This window comes from Onychostoma macrolepis, chromosome 23 (genome assembly GCF_012432095.1).
Source record: "Onychostoma macrolepis isolate SWU-2019 chromosome 23, ASM1243209v1, whole genome shotgun sequence".
NCBI lineage: Eukaryota > Metazoa > Chordata > Actinopteri > Cypriniformes > Cyprinidae > Onychostoma > Onychostoma macrolepis.
In genome coordinates, this window is record NC_081177.1 from 3,994,687 (window position 1) to 4,014,618 (window position 19,932).

The 19,932-nt window shown below is 36.1% G+C and overlaps 2 protein-coding genes across 3 annotated transcripts; one reads left to right on the forward strand and one right to left on the reverse strand.

The window, feature by feature from the left end:
• Positions 1–556: 556 nt before the first annotated feature.
• On the forward strand, positions 557–11,653 carry LOC131532677 (uncharacterized). 2 transcript variants are annotated; one of them, XM_058764530.1, is made up of 5 exons: positions 557–668; positions 8,826–9,149; positions 9,281–9,423; positions 9,544–9,622; positions 10,235–11,653. In XM_058764530.1, exons 1-5 carry the CDS (start codon positions 635–637, stop codon positions 10,378–10,380), a joined length of 726 nt encoding a protein of 241 aa, XP_058620513.1. In that variant the 5' UTR covers positions 557–634; the 3' UTR covers positions 10,381–11,653. The 2 variants fall into 2 exon arrangements, with proteins under 2 accessions (XP_058620513.1, XP_058620514.1); XM_058764531.1 differs by having other exon boundaries at positions 10,238–11,653.
• A 530-nt stretch (positions 11,654–12,183) lies between these two features.
• LOC131532573 (CD48 antigen-like) lies at positions 12,184–19,000 on the reverse strand. The gene is made up of 5 exons (XM_058764347.1): positions 18,889–19,000; positions 14,473–14,778; positions 13,282–13,335; positions 12,849–13,109; positions 12,184–12,731 (listed from the first exon to the last, which is right to left on the reverse strand). The coding sequence occupies exons 1-5, from the start codon at positions 18,935–18,937 to the stop codon at positions 12,595–12,597; spliced, it is 807 nt and encodes a 268-aa protein (XP_058620330.1). The 5' UTR covers positions 18,938–19,000; the 3' UTR covers positions 12,184–12,594.
• Between the last annotated feature and the right edge of the window lie 932 nt (positions 19,001–19,932).

The window sequence follows — 19,932 nt, forward strand, 5'->3', positions numbered from 1 at the left end:
CACTACAGTGGACGTCACGCACCAAAGTGTATAATAATTCTGCCTATGACTATATAGGTTCTGCATTATTTTGTATGTTTTATTAAAACGATGATATAATTTACACTTGAATGGTTTTATTGAACATAAATATTAAATAGTCTTCAGATTTTATCATTTATTTCAATGCATACAGTCTATATTTATTTATTAGGTCATATAAAACTGTAACCATACATGTATACTGTATGAGTGCAGATATGTCTGTGTGTGTGTTGTGTGTGTTTGTATCTGTGCTCACACGTGTATGAATAGTACCATCCGGGGACTTTTGTCATACTCTTTTCAACATACTATGCTTTGGGACACACTTATTGTAATCTCATATAGGCTACTATTTAGGACGGATAGTATGAACATCGGGACGCAGGGCCGGACAGAACTTTCTCGAACTTCCGCTCGTCGGGGAAGTCCCTAATGGAGGTACGTTTCACAGCACGTTACCTGATTCGCTCTCACCACAGGTAGAGACCGGATATTGTGAATTTCAGCCAATCAGAAAAAGGAACAGGTGGACCTGGACCAATCAGGTAGCACGTTCCAGTACCTGTGAGTTTGGCACAACACCGTCACAGAAGCCAAACACATTCGGAGGATGCGACGTTTGCTGCTCGTTCTCTTCATCTCAAGTAAGTATAATAGGCTGTTTGACAGCAGACCTTTCCCAATGTGAAATCATTAAGTGTGTGTTTTAAGCCCTCTGTCTGTTGTCTCAGTCCCCCTAACATTATATCACCATCTGAACGATATCGGATCAGTGCTGCTTCCTCGTGTTTTTGAAGGGTTTTCAGTTTAAACATTCAAATGATTTTAAGTCATTCAATCGCAAGTAGTGCTGAAGATAATTCAAGTATAGGGCTTTGTGATAGTTTAGTTCGCTCAGACAGAAGGCCGCTGTTTTGTTGTCATGCTACATCACATGCTAACATTTCCTTCCGTGTTTTGTCGCGTTCAAGTGCTTTGTTTTTGGAATGAACAAGAATCACGGAGGACGGTTCATTCTCGTTTATTGATTGTGAATCTTATTAAAGCCAAAATATATAGATTTAGTCAATATTGAACATGTTTTGAATAAAATGTAGCGTCTCATTCATTGGTAACCACACATTCACCGGTCGCAGTAAAGTTAGCTTGCGGTTTATTGTTGAGATTTCGTCTGGCTATAAAATCGCAGTGAGCTGTATTGGATATGCAAATAATATCGCGTGTCACTCTTCATGATTTGTAAATTCAGTGACGCGGTATACTCCTAATTTATACACACACACACTACTCTGTATAGCTGTCTTTGTGAGGACATACGTTGACACAATGCAATCTCTAGCTCCTTACCCTAACCCTAACCTTCAGAACTAAGTGCCTCACCCAAACCCTTACCCTAAACCTACCCTTTACCCGATTATAACCTGAACCCTAAAACCAAGTCTTGACCCTCAAACAGGCCTTTAAAGGGGTCCCAGAAAGTGAGGACCGGCCAAAATGTCCTCACTTTACCTGATTGTCCTCACTCCGATGGTCTAAAACTCAAACTGGCCCTCACAAAGATAGTACAAGTACAGGAACGCACGTACGTACACTATATTGCCAAAAGTATTGGGTCACCCCCATCAAATGAACAGGTTTGACTACTTTAGTAATTTCCACGAGTACAAATCTTCATGTTTAAGCATATCATATAATGATATTCTAGGGAATTGTGTGCTTCTAATTTTAAAGCAACAGTTTGGACAGGACCCTTTTCTATTCTAACATGACAATGCCTCTGTGTATAAGGCAAGGTTAAAAAAGAAATGTGGAAGAACTTGACCGGTCTGCAGAAAGCCAAGTCCTGATCCAAGCTGATCACCTCTGGTGTGACTTTAAATGCAGATCTTGAGCCAAAAACTCTTTACCAAACACCAATGACTTGTACATACACTATATGGACAGACGTATTGGGACGCCCCCTTCTTTAGAACAGAAAAAGGCACTTCCAAAACTGTGGCAACAAAGATGGAAACATAATTCATGTATTTAAAAATTGTGTTTCCATCTGTTGCAACAGTTTTGGAAGTGTCTAAAATGACTGTACCCATATGTACAAGTCATTGGTGTTTGGTAAAGAGTTTTTGGCTCAAGATCTGCATTTAAAGTCACACTTTAAATGTTATTAGTTAAATGTTCAGCTTGGATTAGGACTTGGCTTTCTGCAGACAAGTCAAGTTCTTCCACACTGACTAAATCAATCATTTCTTTTTGAACCTCGTCTTATACAAAGAGGCATTGTCATGTTAGAATAGAAAAGGGTCCTGTCCAAACTGTTGCTTTAAAATTAGAAGCACACAATTCCCTAGAATATCATTATATGCTTAAACATTAGTAATTTCCATGAGTACACATCTTAAAGTAGTCAAACCTGTTCATTAGATGGGGGTGACCCAATACTTTTGGCAATATAGTAATTTATTTGTGTGTATAAAAAGTTTACAAACCCATTGTAATATATAAAAAAATAACAAATCATTAAATACCTTTAAATAAGAGGAATATGATCCGTTGAAATTAAAACATTTCGAAACAGTTGTGATGTAACACAACCTTGTTTTCTGAAATAATTTTGGTCAGTTAACCCTTTCCTGAGCGTCTAACATAAATATTGTAATTTGTGAAAACTTTAACTGTACGGTTTTGGCCAGTTTTCCCTTTTCTTGAGGTCTTAACTTCGCTATTCTGATTTGGTCCATTAATCCTTTCTTGAGTCCTTTACATCGCTATTCAGGTTTGTGATAACTTTCACAGTAGGGCCATTCTGTGTCAAATCAACCAAATTTCAGAAACTTCCCCAGTTAAAATTTTTGACTTTGCTTATATATATATATATATATATATATATATATTCATTCTGAAGAAAGATAAACATGTTTAGTTATGAAAGCCAAAATATTAAATGTCATGGATGAATATTTACTGAGTAATCCACTATTTTGTAGAGGGGGGTGAAAATGACAATTTTCACCTGAGATTTTGGCGACTTTTTTTTTTTTTTTTAGGGCCATATATGGTTCAGTTTCAGATATATTTTAGTTTCAATGCTCCAGCAGTAAATCGTTCAATTGTACACATTTTCAGTGGTCAAAAACCAAATGTTTGAGTGTTCTTTTTCCAAAATTTGTGTGCCTGTAATTCATGTATTCAACTTATCTTAATATGATTTTAGATTCTGGTTCCTAAGATGTGTATATTTAAAAAATTTACTTCTGGAGCCATATTGAATTTCCAATATCTCTGGAACTGAACCATATAGGGTCTTTAAAATGAAGATGCCAAAAGACCCAACATCTAAAAGGGCATTAACATATCTTTATACTACTTCAGTTACAGGCATGCAAACTTTGGAGAAGAAACTTGAAAGGTTTCCCCATTTTTGAATGGTAACCATTAGCAATCTTTGTTGCATTATGTGCCGAAGTCAACAGATTTTACTTACAGACATACTAATCTCTGTTTAAAAGTAACATTAGGATGCTGCCATCGTTCTGAAGCCATTTTTACCCCCTTGTAATTTGGTTCTGAATCTCCGGTGAAAATTGTGAGAAAACAAATTTGACCCCCGTCTACAAAATAGTGGATTACTCCGTAAGTATTCAACCATGACATATAATATTTTGGCTTTCATCACTATACATGTCTATATTACTTAAAGAAAATATTAGCAAAATAGGGGTGGGCGATAGACTACTGCAAATTTTGGTATCGATCTAATACCAAGTAAATACAGGGCCAGTATCGCCGTTACTGATACTTTTTCCTTTTAAAAACATATATTTAAATGACCAATTACACTTTGAAAACTAATGTTGATATAACTAAAATATTACATTTAACTTAAAAGATATGTGGATATTCTTTGCCTTTCTAAAAAGGAGTTTGCATGCAGAGGAGCCCAGAATATGAAAGCAATACGTAAAGTTTCATGTTAAGCATTTTCCTCCCATAGAGAAAAGTTATAAAGTGTTATTAATGTGGATTAAAGCATTAAGAAAATAATATTAAAAGGCCAAACTCAGTGCACTGATGATGCAAACTCTATGCAGGCAAGCAGCCCAGGATATGCAAAGTGCATGCAAGAAAACCATCATTAAAAAAAACACTTAACGTGGCTTAATGTTTGAAGACAGTGATACTGTATACAAAGGCCAAATTCTGTAAATTTAATGGGTCTCATCCGCTTTCAGTTTTTTTTTTTTTTTAAGCTGTACAAACAGCTCGTTTTGCTGCATGATATTGCAAACCGGTGTTTTTTACCTTATTATATTAAGGTATTGTCTTAATTATAAACACAAAGGGTGGATAGCTCAAACAATTCTACCGTTTATTGCACTTTATTACAGAAGTCTTGCACATTCACAGAAAACGGCTTACTTCCACATTTAAAAATAAGGTGGATAAGTTCATGGTGTTGCTACAGTAGCAAATTTCTACTGTTCTAGCTCTCATTGTAGCCAAAAGTATCCGCTGAGTCACGTGATGGCATGACAACAAAACAGCATAGCAGGGGAGGAGCAGCAATGTTTGCATACGAGATGTGAAAAGAGCAGCATAGACACGCACACAGACATGTCTACTCTTTGTTGAAAGTGTAGAGGACAGAAAATTTAACCTATAGTATCGATCTCATCAGGCAGTATTGATCCGATACCATTACCACCGTTGGTATCGATATTATCAATATTAGGATCAATCCGCCCACCCCTATAGCAAAATCAAAACTTTGAGCTGGGGACCTCTGGTTGAGTTGATGCAGAATGACCCAGTATAGTTTTGGACGGTTTACCCTTCCCTGAGTGTATAACATCACTTTCCTGATTTGTGAAATCTTTCACAGTACAGTTGTAGTGAGTTAACCCTTCCCAGAGTCCTTAACTTCAGTCTGATTTGTGAAACTTCTCAAAATGCAGTTTTGATCAGTTAATCCTTTCCTGAGTGCAGATCCTTATTCTGATTTATGAAAGGTTTCTGTTAAGACCACTAGGGTTTAGCGCCGGGGCAGACAAGCCCACAATTACAAACCGACTTTTACACCTCTACATTTCCTGTCAAAAAAAAAAAAAACTAAATACAGTCCAGACTTGCTTAACTCCCTAAACCATAAACAGTGCAAAAAGATAGACGTGACGTGTGGCCAAGTATGGTGACCCCGTACTCAGAATTTGTGCTCTGCGTTTAACCCATCCAAGTACACACACACACACGTTTGTTTTTGTGAAAAGTGGGGACATCCCATAGGCGTAATGGTTTTTATACTGTACCAAATGTATGTGCTATTGTCCTACACCAACCCTACACCTAAACCCCCCCCCCCCCACTGGTCAGTACTACAGTAATGTTTCTCTTTTCTGCCATGTTTATTTAAACTCTAGATTGTGTCATGGTTCATGACTGATGTAATGATTTGCCTGAGGTAGTTTAATGTGAAAAATCTTTAACCATGTGATGAACTGTGATTCAGATTGAAATCATTTTGACTCAAATGTGTTCAAGAGTTTGCAACCTTGCACTGCTTTCACAATGTTTTAGTTCTACAAACTCATAATAACATGTAAATGTTTGACATTTTAATAACAAATGGCTAAAACAGACCATTCAGTAATTTGTACGTTTTCATGTCAAACAGAAGTTACGCATGGGAGTAGTTGCATTTTACTGAATAAAGAGAGCAACTGATTCTGTGTTAAATTTTTATTCACAGATGTGGTAAAGGCATGACACAAAATGACATTCACAAAACACCTGTATATAAATATAAAAATTACTAAGCTTTACATACACAAGTGTCTACTATGACTGCTGTATAGGAATCTTGATCAACACAAACCAAGCACATGTCATAGGATTTCTGTGGCAAGTAATACCTCCTATATGGGTCTGAAACCTGTAATATATATTAATCAAAAAGGGCAAACAGAACCATGAACAAACTCCATGAAATCAGTCTAAAGGTTGGGAGAATTGATTTATGAACTATTTTTCCAAGTCGATGTACCCACATTATTTTTACTTGTTGAATAGGCCATTCCAGGATGACCCACATGTTTTTAATATTAGGAGAAGATCCACCAATATGTTATTTGTCAAAATGCAATAACTTTTATTTTTTAGGCGGGGCAACTTAATGTTTTGGAAAGGCAAGTAAATATCTGATCTACTGGCCCAACCAGTCTAGCGGTCCTTGTATTGAGCCCTGAGGTTTTATTTTTATTTTTTAAGCTAGTTAATACTTGTACTTGATGAGCTCCATCCCCTGGACACTAATTTTCTTTCTGACCATAGATGGCACAAAATCTCAGCACTTTTGATGAATGGCTGTACTATTTTAAAATTTGTCATTGTATCTGAATATCAACATCTGTGAAATTTAGTCAGTCGAAACCGTTTTACCTGATCTAAATTTGTGTCTCTGAAAATAGTGATCTATTGTGTTGAATATCAAATTTTTTTTGTGGACAGTGTTTTTAGATTTGTGATGTAAATGTTGTTGTTTTTTTTAAGTAAAAATATGAAATGGAGTGTTATTTAATATTTCCATGAATTAGATGCACATCTTCACTTTCACTAAAACCTTTGTTAGCCTAATTGAGTGAAAACATTAAGTTTGCATTCATAGTGTTGCTATTATGACATCAGTTAAAATATGGCCTATTAAATATGTAAATATTCCTATGCCTGTATGCAAGTCATAGAATAATTACACCTTTCAGATGAGCCTCTTCTACTGGGATTCTGCTTTGTCTGTTATTGGTTATTCAATTATTCAACTAAATTGTCAAAATAATTTAAATAGTTGATTTAGTATTGTACATGAATGGCATTTGTACAAATATCAGTATTAATATTCATATTTATATATTCTTAAAAGTTAGATTTTACATTGTTTTATAACAACTAAATTTCTGTTCTATAAAGCACAGCTGCAGCTGATGCATCATCCTGCACATGCTAAACTTATATCTAAATATTTTACAATTTAAAAGAAAAGCCATATTGTTCATAAGGAGGGTATCTCTTCTCTTCCCCCCCGTTCTGGAATAAAGATGGGACTACGGCAGTGGTTTCCAAACTTGTTCCTGGGGACCCACAGCTCTGCGCATTTTGCATGTCTCCCTAATTTACACACCTGATTCAGATCATCAGCTCATTAGGAAAGAGCTCCATGAACTCAAATGAGTGTGTCACATAAGGGAGACATGCAAAATGTGCAGAGCAGTGGGTCCCGAGTAACAGGATTGAAAATCACTGGACTACGGCCTTGATTTGTCTTTGGTTTACTGAATATTTGTATAATGTGTAATGAAGTGAACATATGATATTGTGTGAGATGGTAATGACTTTTTTAAAATATTTGTATTAAAAGATAGGCCTTAGACTTGCCGAGAACAGTTATCTAGCAGTCTCTGAATGTATAAAAATAGGACACATAGTAAACAATGACACTTTTTAAACAATTCTGGCACTTTTACCAATCCTTGTATTTAAATAAATTTTAATATTTAAAACTCTTGAGGACAACCAAAAAATGGTCTCTTTACATACAATGGCCCAAAAAGCATTCGCACCTGGCCACAATTTAAAATGCATAACTGCATTCCATTAAAAAAATATATATATATATATATATATATTAATGAAATTTAACTATCTCTCCGTGTCTCAAACACTGTTTCCACTTTCATTAAGCAGTAAAAATGAATAACAATAAAATCATTATAAAAACGTTAATCACAATAAAAATGTTTTCTGAGCAGCAAATAATCATATTAGAATGATTTCCGAAGGATCGTGTGACACTGAACAACGTATCTTAATCTTATCTTTTAGTAGAAATCTTACCTTTTGAAGGGCAACGTGTATATAATATCAAAACGACTGAAATCAATGTAGACAATAGCTGAAGGTTGCGCTGCTGTAGCCTAATGTTACACAAAGGTAATGTCATATGGAGGATAGCACAAAACGTGCATAACTGTTATGAAAAGGTAAACTGTAGATTAGGCATAATTCAGCGAGACGCTGAAACTATAGTTAGGCCTACTTTTATCAATGCACACACACAAGGTATAAATGCCGTATCCGTAGTTTGCTTAAAGCGGCGTTGGAGCTCGTCCCACCCCGCTCCGCTAGCCTACTAATACACCGCCGTGGCGACTGTTTTGCCACAGTTTGGAGCTTCAGGGAGTCACACGTAGCCGCTGCTGACAAAGACTTTTACTACTCCATGAAGAGACGAACCGAGCTGAATCCATGAAAATCCTCCGCTTCTTAACGCTCGCAAGCTGTCTTGCTCTCACCGGTAAGTAAAGCTACTGAAGCATTCCGGCGTTTAGCTTTCCGTGTTGTTCTGTGAAGTTCCTGTCACACTGCGCAGGCGGTGATGCGAATGCCGGTGTCCTGTCATCTTCCGGTAGCTGTATCCCTGCTAGCCACAACCGCGAATATAACACACGATTACTGTATGTGCGTTATTGTAAGAGAAGGTTTAGGGTTGTGGTAGGTGTAGACATTAATAAATCATAATTTGACAGGTAGCATTGCTCGTTGTCGAATTGTACTACCTACTGTTTTAAATGGGAGGTAGCAAAACCTGACATGGTTAGCACAAATCGACAGAACACCGGAAACGCAAGCTTGGAAAAGAATATCGTGTGATCTAAATCTCATCACTGCTCTGAGAATTCGTGTCGCGTACTAAAGACGTGTGTCTTAAAAAAAAAAAAGGTGTCACTAAGCAATATAAATGTGTATTTTATCAGGTGCCGTGAGCGACATGACGGTGGTTGTAAACGGGGGAGAAAACTGCACCTTACGGGTCAACACACCTGAAATGAGGGATGTCAACCGAGTGACGCTGAGTCGTTATGACAACGGCACACAAGTTCCCATCTTCCGCTTCTGCTCCATCAAAGAGAAGCAGAGAGGGTGCACCGCCATCGACAGCGACGGACTCGAACTCCAGCTCGGATCTGAGCACGTCTCTGTTGTTATTCTTGATCCTCGTGCCACAGACGCAGGAACGCGCATTCTCGAAGTGATCGGGAACAACACGATCAAGGAAACGTTCATCGTTGTATTCAACGGTTAGTAATCTTGAGTGCTGTTAAAATGTATTGTTATTATAACTTTATTTGGGCATGATGGGTGAATGTGACATAATTTTAAAAAATAACTTTTTATTTATTTATTTTTTTCTCATCCAAAATAATTTTAGGGTCTTCTGGTGGCCCGTTCATCACAGCCAGCCCACCACAAGACTTCAACACAGTGACTATTGCTAGGGTCATCACCGGGGTCATCACCGTGTTAATCATAGTGGTGGTCACTGCTGTTGTCAGTGTATACTTATATAAAAAGGTAAGTATTATTACACACAAATATAGCAGCAGGTCTGTTTTTATAACACGTATTAACAGCAGTTATCATATATTTTTACAGTGCAGTTTAGTGTGATTTAAATCTCTCATCCCTCTACAGAAAAACCGGAAGAAACTTGATTCCCTTGACCGGACCGTGGACTCAGAAGTGGCGGACACTCAATCAAGCATCATTGGAGGTCAGTTCACTAGACTTGATGTTCTTGGGTTTTGTGATCAAAATACATTTTAATTGGGATTTATCAATTTACAACAAGACCTTAAATTTATCAGCTATTTTAAAGAAACTTTCTGACACTGACAGACAGTCAAATATTTATTCCAAAACGGTTTCGTTATTTGAGTGTTTTTAAAAGGCAATATTAAAACATTAAGGGTTTTGACGTGAATTGACACACGCCATGTGGACATTTTCTTTATTAGAATTGCGGGATAATTACACTGTTTTTCTAGCCCTTTTAAAAAGTGTCAAAATTAAATGCAATTCAAAAATATCTTCACAGAGATGCATTCTGTGTAAATTGCATTTTTGCTAAAGTTGTCGATCATTGTAAATTTAAATTGAATTTTTTCCTGAATTATGCTCAATTGTTTAACAATTTTTGTTGAGCAAGACATAGATATTACATATAATTGTAAAATTTTATAAAAAAGGTGGCCATTGAAATAAATATATTGTTTGTTTATTTCCATGTAGTTAATAATAATCTAACTTCAATAGCCCTGTATAAATTTGTCACTTTACTGACATAAGTACTAATAGTGCAAAACTCTCCTTTTCCTGTAATCAGCAGATGAACTCGACACAGACGCATCCTCTGAGGAACACTGCTTGGTAGAGAAGAAACCAGAAGACCTTGACAGCACCCATCCAGAAACACTTAATTTAATGAATAATAATAATAATAATAATCAGAGTATTATTATTATTCCATAAGTTCAACCTGCCACAGGAGCTGCTGAAACAGTTCTGCTCCGCCATCATTGAATCCGTCCTCTGCACTTCAGTAACTGTCTGGTTCAGCTCAGCTACCAAATCTGACCTCAGAAGACTACAGAGGGTAGTCCGGACTGCCGAGCGAATCATTGGTACAACCCTCCCTGCTCTCCAAGAACTGTACTCATCCAGAGTGAGCAAAAGGACTAAGAAAATCACTCTGGACCCTCACATCCAGCACACTCGCTCTTTGAACTGCTGCCGTCTGGTCGACGCTACAGAGCTCTGAGGACTGGCTCTGAGCTTCTTCCCTCAGACAGTCCATCTCATAATAGGCCTGTCGATATATCGACTTATCGCACGATATATGGAAATGAGCGCGATCATTTTTGGTGCCGCGATATATTGCGACTGATCATTTTTTATAATTAAAAATAATGATTATATAATTTTTTTTACATAAAAATGAATATCACCAACATTTTAGTCGATCGCACTGCCTCTGTCATCTCGTCTGCTCTCTGTGGCGGAGGCGGGGCTTAGGCAGCGTCCCCCCCCCCCCACACACACACACACAGAGCGGACAGCGACAGGTGAAGAGAAGGCACTGAACCCACTGCGTTATAAAGTGTTTCGTGACAACTACAGCCAATGGACTTCGTTTCAAAGCCGCAATCTTCAGCTCCGGTGTGGGAACATTTTGGCTTTAAGCCGAATGAGAGAGGAGAGCCAATTAACTTGAATGAGCCGGTATTTGCTTTATGTATTTAGCATCTTTTTTTTTCACATTCTGGTTCCAATGTCTAAATATTCTTAAGAATACAATGTTCTTTGTTCTTTGAAAGAGTGTACTTGCATTATTATGCTATTATATTGTCATACTGTAATTACATAATAAGTGAAATAAAATTGTCTTAAAATGACAATAATATCATTTATCGCAATTAATTTTGGTGCAATATATCGCACAACAAAAAGTAGTTATCGTGACAGCCCTACTCATGAACACTTGACATTAAACATGGAACACACAACACTATTTATACACTTATTTATCCAACACGCATACTTAGTCTACATTTCAAATTTGCACAATATACCTGTACATACAACTGTCAATTTATATATTGTTATTCTTTATTTACTTGTTCTATTTTTATTCTTTTATTATCAGTTTTTTTCCTGTCGCTGTCATTCTGTTGCACTGCGGAAGCTTCTGTACGAAAACAAATTCCTCATGTGTAAACATACCTGCCAATAAAGCTCATTCTGATTCTGATAATAATTATCAAGATGTTATTATTTTTATATACTGTATGTGTGTATATATATATATATATATATATATGTATATATGTGTTATTTATATGAAAGTTTGATGTATTATTCTTTGTAATAATAATAATAATAATGTTATTATAAATATAATTGTTATTATTTGAATGAAGATTAGTTATTAAAAGTTTGATGTATTACTATGAATAATAATAATAATCTTTGTATTTTTATTACATTTTTAAAATAATTGTCCTTGCTCTTGCAATGCTTGCTGTTGTTTAATCTTATGATTGTTGGGTTTGTAGAATGTCTTAAATGTGAGATAAGTGGGAATATATGAAGCAGTTTGGTAAAACAACACTGCTGTATTTGAGCTGGTCAGACGAGGTCAACTAAAGTCACTTCAGATTATTCATCGTGACTTCATCGTATCATCATGATTTAGTCTTCAGCTTTCTGCTCGTACTTCGCTTCCTCTGTCAAACTCTCAGGCTGATAAAAGACTTCTAGTATACCAGAGAAAATACAGTTTTATTAACCGATTTTTGGTTTTAGATAAGACAAGTCAATACCTAAAAGTTTTTTTTTTTCTTCTAATTGCGTCAGTGTCCACTCAATAGGATATTTCTTTGATTTTTGAAGCAGCCACAGAAAATGTCAGCATTGTGTTCTGCTCCGTAATGAGGGGATAAATATGGGCAGTTTCCATATTTAGAAGGGGACAAACATCCCTTTTTTAAATTTGTATTTTTTAAGGCTGTCAATAGTAGGTGATCAATTTTCAGATTTTTCTCCCTGAACATGAACTTCAGTGTCAACATGCTGTCTCAAATGGTGCCCTCAGTTTATACTTTCAGCCTCATTGCCAACAGTTCTCGTAGCATTCCATCACCATCACGTTTTTGGCCAATGTGACGTTTAATGAAAGTACCATCATCAAGCAAAAGCAGCTCTTCCCTGAAATGAGCAGAACCTCAGATGCTCAACCAGGAACACAATGGTGGTGATTCCCACCAGACCAGACAGAACCAGACGAACCAGAGCCTCAGTGACGCCACAGTGACCCACACAATCTGAAGAAGAGAAATTATATAGATATGAAGTTATTTGTAAACAGTTCTGTCATTCAGAGGCTTTGGTCATTGTGGCAGGAAGAGATGAGATCTGGTAAATGTAGTTTGAGTTGTCACCTTCCTGTCGTGGGCAGATCTCTTTCATGTGAAGACGGACGGTTTTGTTATTCACTGGGTTTGCAGCCGTACAGCTGTAGGTCTCTGGATCATTATAATGAAGCTCTAATGGTAAACTGAGGTTGATGTTGAGATCAGGATTGCTGGTCTGATTCAGCATTTCACCTCCTTTATACCACGAGATGAACACACCTCGATCATTTCTTACTGAGCAGAACACAGAGCAGAGCTCCTTCATTGACTGTGGCTGCTTTAAAGTACCTGGAAGAGATTTGTTTTGTGAGGTTAATTTCTTTCTTTTTTTTGTCAATACTTAGAAGCTGTAGGGTGTGGGTGCCATTTCTTTTGTAAATTATGTTTTTACAACTTTCATTAGACACAGACGTAGTCTAATGTATTGTAATTTGCTTTGATAGAGAATTTGTTGACTCACCTTGAGTTTGGTTTACACTAACAAGAGACCTGATGACAGGCACAGACACTGGCCCTTTAAGAAAAGAAGACACTTTGAGGTGGAATTTGCAGGAAAAACAAAAATGCAAGATGAACAATGTATGAATGTTTGCCAGTGATTGCTGACACAATATAATGAACAATGAAATGAGATATGGTAACTGACTCAGCATTAATAGTGGCTTCTGAATTATTGCATATATATGCTGTATACAAGTCTACTTTGTTTTCACTGTTGTCTTGAATGTATTAAATTAACATTGTTTTTTATTTTATTTGTGACCTTACTCTAAAGCAGGGGTGGTGTCCCTGCAAAGTTTAGCTCCAACCCCAATCAAATACACCTGAACAAGCTAATCAAGGTCTTCAGGATACAGGTAGGTTATTTTTTTTTTCAGGGTCTGAGCTAAACTCTGGTTGTGGCTAGAAGGGATACAGCTCCGACTGAAAATGAGCTATTAAATTAATTTTATACCTATTAGATTGTGTTTTATTAATGTCTACACCTACCCCAACCCTAAACCTACCCCTTACAGGAATGAAAAAATAGTAACTATTGTTGTACAGTGTGACAAAAATTACGCTGTATTGATGTGCGCATTCCCAGTAGCGCCATACATATCCCTTTTAGCCTTAACCCTAAACTCTGCAGAACAGTGGCCCTCCAGGATCAACGTTCCCCACCCCTGCTACAGAGGTGACCAGTTAAAAAAAAAAAAAAATGGAAACAGGGACATTTCCAAGTTCAGTGAACAAAATATCATTAAAATCTCTCTTGTTATGAATTAAAAACCTGGGACAATATTTAGGGGTTCAAGACCTGAAGGTGGTAGAATCCTTGATTCATGCTCTACAATATGTATGTCTCCACTTTTCATTTCTCTCATGGACATTTTCCAGCTGTTTTGAACTATTTTTTTTTTTTAAATCAACTTTTCAAACTCCTCGTATAGGCTGTTGGCTTAACTCAGATGAAACTTGGCACACTTCATCCCCAGACCCTCATGACAAAAAGTATATTTTGATGCTGAAAACATTTCCAGACATGAATGAATGTATTGCTGTCCAATTAAACTGAAGAGACAATATTGCCAAACAGACATTCCCTCATTTTCCTGAATATTGCTGATAGTTTTTTTTCCCTTCTGTTTCTTATGAAGCTAAAACTTACTGTAAACATCCACTCTGAACCTTTTCTCTGAGACACCGTGGGAAGAAACTTCATAAAGTCCAGAGTCGCTGCTGCTGATGTTCCAGATGGTCATAGCTCCAGTCTTTGGGTTCATTTTCACTCTGCCAGTTAGTATCTCATAAAAAGGCTCATAACCCTGATACATCTGTGCGATACGAACAGTTTGATCATCTCTTTTATACAGCCATGTTACTTCACTGAGACTCTCAGTGTCTCTTGTTTGTAGAGTGAGAACATCTCCCTCCATCACAGTCTTTATCTCATCCCACTCGCCATTCACAAGATCTGAGAGAATAATAAAACTGGTTAGATATGAGTTACATTTAGTGCTAGAAAATATACAGATCTCAACTACCCATGTGCAGAATAGCATACTACCATATTACTTGTATTTCTGCAGTATTTTTTTTACTGTATGCATAAAATACCTGTTAAACTGACATTTGTTATATGATTTACAGTGACAGATGAACAGAGAGGAATAACAATTCATTTTTAATGTTTTTCTAGATTTCTTTAGTTAAACATACAATATAGTGAGGCAATGACAATGATTTTTGAAACTTTATTGTTGCATAATTGAATATAAATTACATGGTGTATAAAAATGACTTTACATGCATTCTGTATGTAGAGACATATTTTTAACTCATTTGCTGGCAGACCCATTTCTCAATATTTAGGCCACTTTTTCTAAACCCTTTACACAGTGAGCACAGCATCAGTCTCCTTGTGCTAAACTCTGGATCATTTATCATTGCTTTGACACAAAATACATTCAGTGACTACATCTGTCAAATTACATGAATTGTTTTCTCACTCAAAGTCAAAACTTGAACCTACAGGGCAGATTGCACTTTCTCATGCTCTTTTCATAACTCTTAAACTTAAGATCAAAACCTAACATAATATAAAACTGAATACAGAAATTGGGTATATTTCTAATATTTCTAATATTTTAAATGTAAAAATGAAATTATATCAAAACTATAAGATGTAGTGGAACATCTACACATGATAATCTCAATTGTATTACAATCTATGCAACAATATGGAGAACTAAGAAATAATTTTGTACTGTAATGTAAACTTGGACTATGTAACTTACTGCAGTGAATTCTAAACAGTAGAGATCTGTCATTCTTGTTTTGTAGAAACAAACATTGTGTAAAGATACTTGTTTTGGTGTTTTGATTAAGTTTGTTAGTTGACAAGTGTAATGGACAAGTGTTTGCTAGTGTAATGGGTTAATTTGAGACACGTATGAAGTGTTTTGGTAGTTTTAGTGCATTCTGAATATGAAATTAACTGCTGTGCCAAGATGAAACTTAAGGAGAACTGTGTGAGGAGTTTTGAAAATGTGAGCTAAATAAGTGTGAAATATGTCCGAGAAATTGTTCAAAAGGAAAAGCTAAAATTAAATAAAAGCTAAAAAAGTAGCTAAAAGCTACAATTAAAAATAAAGTAGTTTGTTCAGAGAGCTTTAATTGAGATTTTCAACTTGAATTTGAGTAAGTTTCCTGGAGCCCACCTCCATAAACATGTAATTTTCTCTTATTTTTCTTTGTACTATACATCTCCCACAAACAAACTACACTACCAAATCTAGCACACTACATTACCCACACCACCCCCCTGGCCTCACTTCCTTCCTCTGTTTCCTTTGCAGTGATGAGGTGTGGAGTGTGTAAATGGACACCAAACCATGTCCTTTGAATCCTTCCCTTATGATGTGTTACGTAAGTCTGATTTGTCATTTGTATATTGTTTTATTTATTTGGATTGGATATTTAATTATTTTTTATTGAGAGAACATATATTGTTGATATATTTGATTAATTGTTAGTTTGAGTGGATCTGTGAATCTTGTCAGTCTGTTCCATCCTTCAACTTCATGTCATGTGAACTACTCAAGACTTTAAACATCCAGAACTAAATTAAATAATCAGGCATGCTACCAAGTTTTTACATACCCTATGAACTCGGATACAATTAACATCAGAGATCCAGCAGTTCCAGACCTTGTTTAGAACCATATTTGCAACAAACTTGGAATTTAATTATTTAAACCCGAATTCCGGAAATGTAGGGACATTTTTTAATTTTGAATAAAATGAAAACTAAAAGAATTTCAAATCACATGAGCCAATATTTTATTCACAATAGAACATAGATAACGTAACAAATGTTTAAACTGAGATATTTTAAAATTTTATGCACAAAATGAGCTCATTTCAAATTTGATGCCTGCTACAGGTCTCAAAATAGTTTGGGGCATGTTTACCATGGTGTAGCACCTCCTCCTCTAGAGTTTTGGTGTTGGAATTTGGTCCCATTCTTGCCTGATATAGGTTTCCAGCTGCTAAAGAGTTTGTGGTCGTCTTTGACGTATTTTCCGTTTAATGATGCGCCAAATGTTCTCTATAGGTGAAAGATCTGGACTGCAGGCAGGCCAATTCAGCACCCGGACTCTTCTACTACGAAGCCATGCTGTTGTAATAGCTGCAGTATGTGGTTTTGCATTATCCTGCTGAAATACACAAGGCCTTCCCTGAAATAGACGTCGTCTGGAGGGGAGCATATGTTGCTCTAAAACCTTTATATACACCTTTCAGCATTCATAGTGCCTTCCAAAACATCCAAGCTGCCCATACCGTATGCACTTATGCACCCCCATACCATCAGAGATGCTAGCTTTTGAACTGAACGCTGATAACATGCTGGAAGGTCTCCCTCCTCTTTAGCCCGGTGGACACAGCGTCCGTGATTTCCAACAAGAATGTCAAATTTGGACTCGTCTGACCATTTTTAGAACACTTTTACACTTTTCCAGTCCATTTTAAATGAGCCTTGGCCCACAGGACACAACGGCGCTTCTGGACCATGTTCACATATGGCTTCCTTTTTGCATGATAGAGCTTTAGTTGGCATCTGTAGATGTCACGGCGGATTGTGTTTAGCGACAGTGGTTTCTGGAAGTATTCCTGGGCCCATTTAGTAATGTCAATGACAGAATCATGCCGATGAGTGATGCAGTGTCGTCTGAGGGCCCGAAGACCACAAGCATCCAACAAAGGTCTTGTCCCTTACGCACAGAGATTTCTCCAGTTTCTCTGAATCTTTTGATGATGTTATGTGCTGTAGATGATGAGATTTGCAAAGCCTTTGCAATTTGACGTTGAGGAACATTGTTTTCAAAGTATTCCACAATCTTTTTACACACTCTTTCACAGATTGGAGAGCCTCTGCCCATCTTTACTTCTGAGAGACTCTGCCTCTCTATTTTATAGCTAATCATGTTACAGACCTGATGTCAATTAACTTAATTAGTTGCTAGATGTTCTCCCAGCTGAATCTTTTCGAAATATCTTGCTTTTTCAGCCCTTTGTTGCCCCTGTGCCAACTTTTTTGAGACCTCTAGCAGGCATCAAATTTGAAATGAGCTCATTTAGTGGATAAAACTGTAAAAAATTCTCAGTTTAAACATTTGTTATGTTCTCTATGCTCTATTGTGAATAAAATATTGGCTTGAATGTGATTTGAAAGTCTTTTAGTTTTCATTTTATTCAAATTTAAAAAATGTCCCAACATTTCCGGAATTCGGGTTGTATAATAAAATAAATGAACACAAATAATTTTTTGGATGCACAGCCTTAATTACACATGACAAAATGTCACTAGTTAACGATAACTATGGATCTTAGAAATGTAATCAATTTATGAAGAAATTTAATGAATTTATAACTTATATTTACATAATATCTATTCTTTAAACTTTAAAATTCTAAAACTATATAAAAACTAAATATACTGAAAGGCTAAAACAGCAGACACTAGAAAACACTGAAAAAAGGACATTCACAGAACAAAGAACACAACCGCAACGTCATATTAAAAATAAAATGTAAATAAAACTAAATTAAAAACTATAATAATGCTGCTGTAAAGTTTAAAGCATGGTATACAAAAAGGTACAAAGGAAACATAAAAGAATGTCGCAGGAAGTGGTCCCCTTTCTAAATAATTAATGCATTTATAATATTTGTTAATATTTGCTGCTGTGCAGAATCACCTATAAATTAGTGACAAAATTTCTATATATAAAACTGAAAAGGACAAATCAAGTTTACATTTGTCATCTTCATAATAAGGTTGTCTTAATATTTCTATGTTGAGGTTTTAGAACATGTTTTTCAGTAACTATAGTAACTTATTGTGTCCAGATCACAGAGAATTTTCAGAAACACTGTCATGTTAGAAACTTGAGAAGTACAAGACTTGTATGCCGCATAAATTGACTAAACTGTTGAAAATGTTCCAGTAAGGCCCTTGATCAGTGACCACAACCACTAAAACGAAAGAGAAAATAAAATATGTTTTAAAGATTTATCTTACCCTCCATACAGATGAAAAACACAATGAAAACCCATATGCTGATGGACATTTTGAACAATTATTGTATTATATGTTGGGTTGATTATCTTGATGACCCTTCTGGAGTTCAAACTCATCTGATGAGCATTAAGTGAAGACTTAAGGACTCGATATGACTTTCATCAGGAAGTGACACACTAACCACACAATCAGATGTTACCAACTATATATAGCAGGAAAAAACTTTCAACAATGAACTATTATTTAACAGCCTTTTATCTTATAGTGACTGAGAATTTGTAAACTAATATAGACCATAAATCTAGAAGAATGTAGACCTTCACTTGGCATTATAATCTCTCTTAGTCTTCTGTTCCAGCAGTCACATTAGTAACAACATACAACATAGAATCACAATCACTAGTCACATCACACATATTACATACAAGAGAATAAAAGATACAGTTCATGCTTACATAACCTACTGTTTGATTAAACACAGTTAACAGTGAATTAATGATTTGAATTGCATTTGGGACAAAGGACATCTTAAACACATTTTTATTCACAAGAGGAACTCTGTAACGTCTACCTGACTTCAAAGTTTCAAACTGACTGAAAAGAGGATGAGATCTATCAGCAAGAATAACTCTCGCCGCCTTCTTTGTCCTTTCTACATAAAGTTGTATTATTTGGCTCTGAGGCCTGCCAGTTATTTTATTTGCCATGGATATAATTCTGGAAAGTTTGTTCTTGAGTCTGCAATTTAGATGCTCATACCAGGCAGAAAGATGAAAGTTTAAAACACTTTCAGCAATGGATTTATACACAAGTTCCAAGATGTACTAACACCAAGACTACTAAGCTGTCTGAGAAGGAAAAGTCGCTGAGAGCATCTTTTAAAAATATAATTTTCCCAATTTTACACCTTTAACGGCAGGAATTTCAATGTCAGCTGATGGATTGAATGGATTTTCTATTGACAGACTGTGGCAACATGAAAAGCCTCCAGTTCACCATTTTATTTAGTTTATTCCCTGATTAGTAGAACATGCAGGAGTTCTG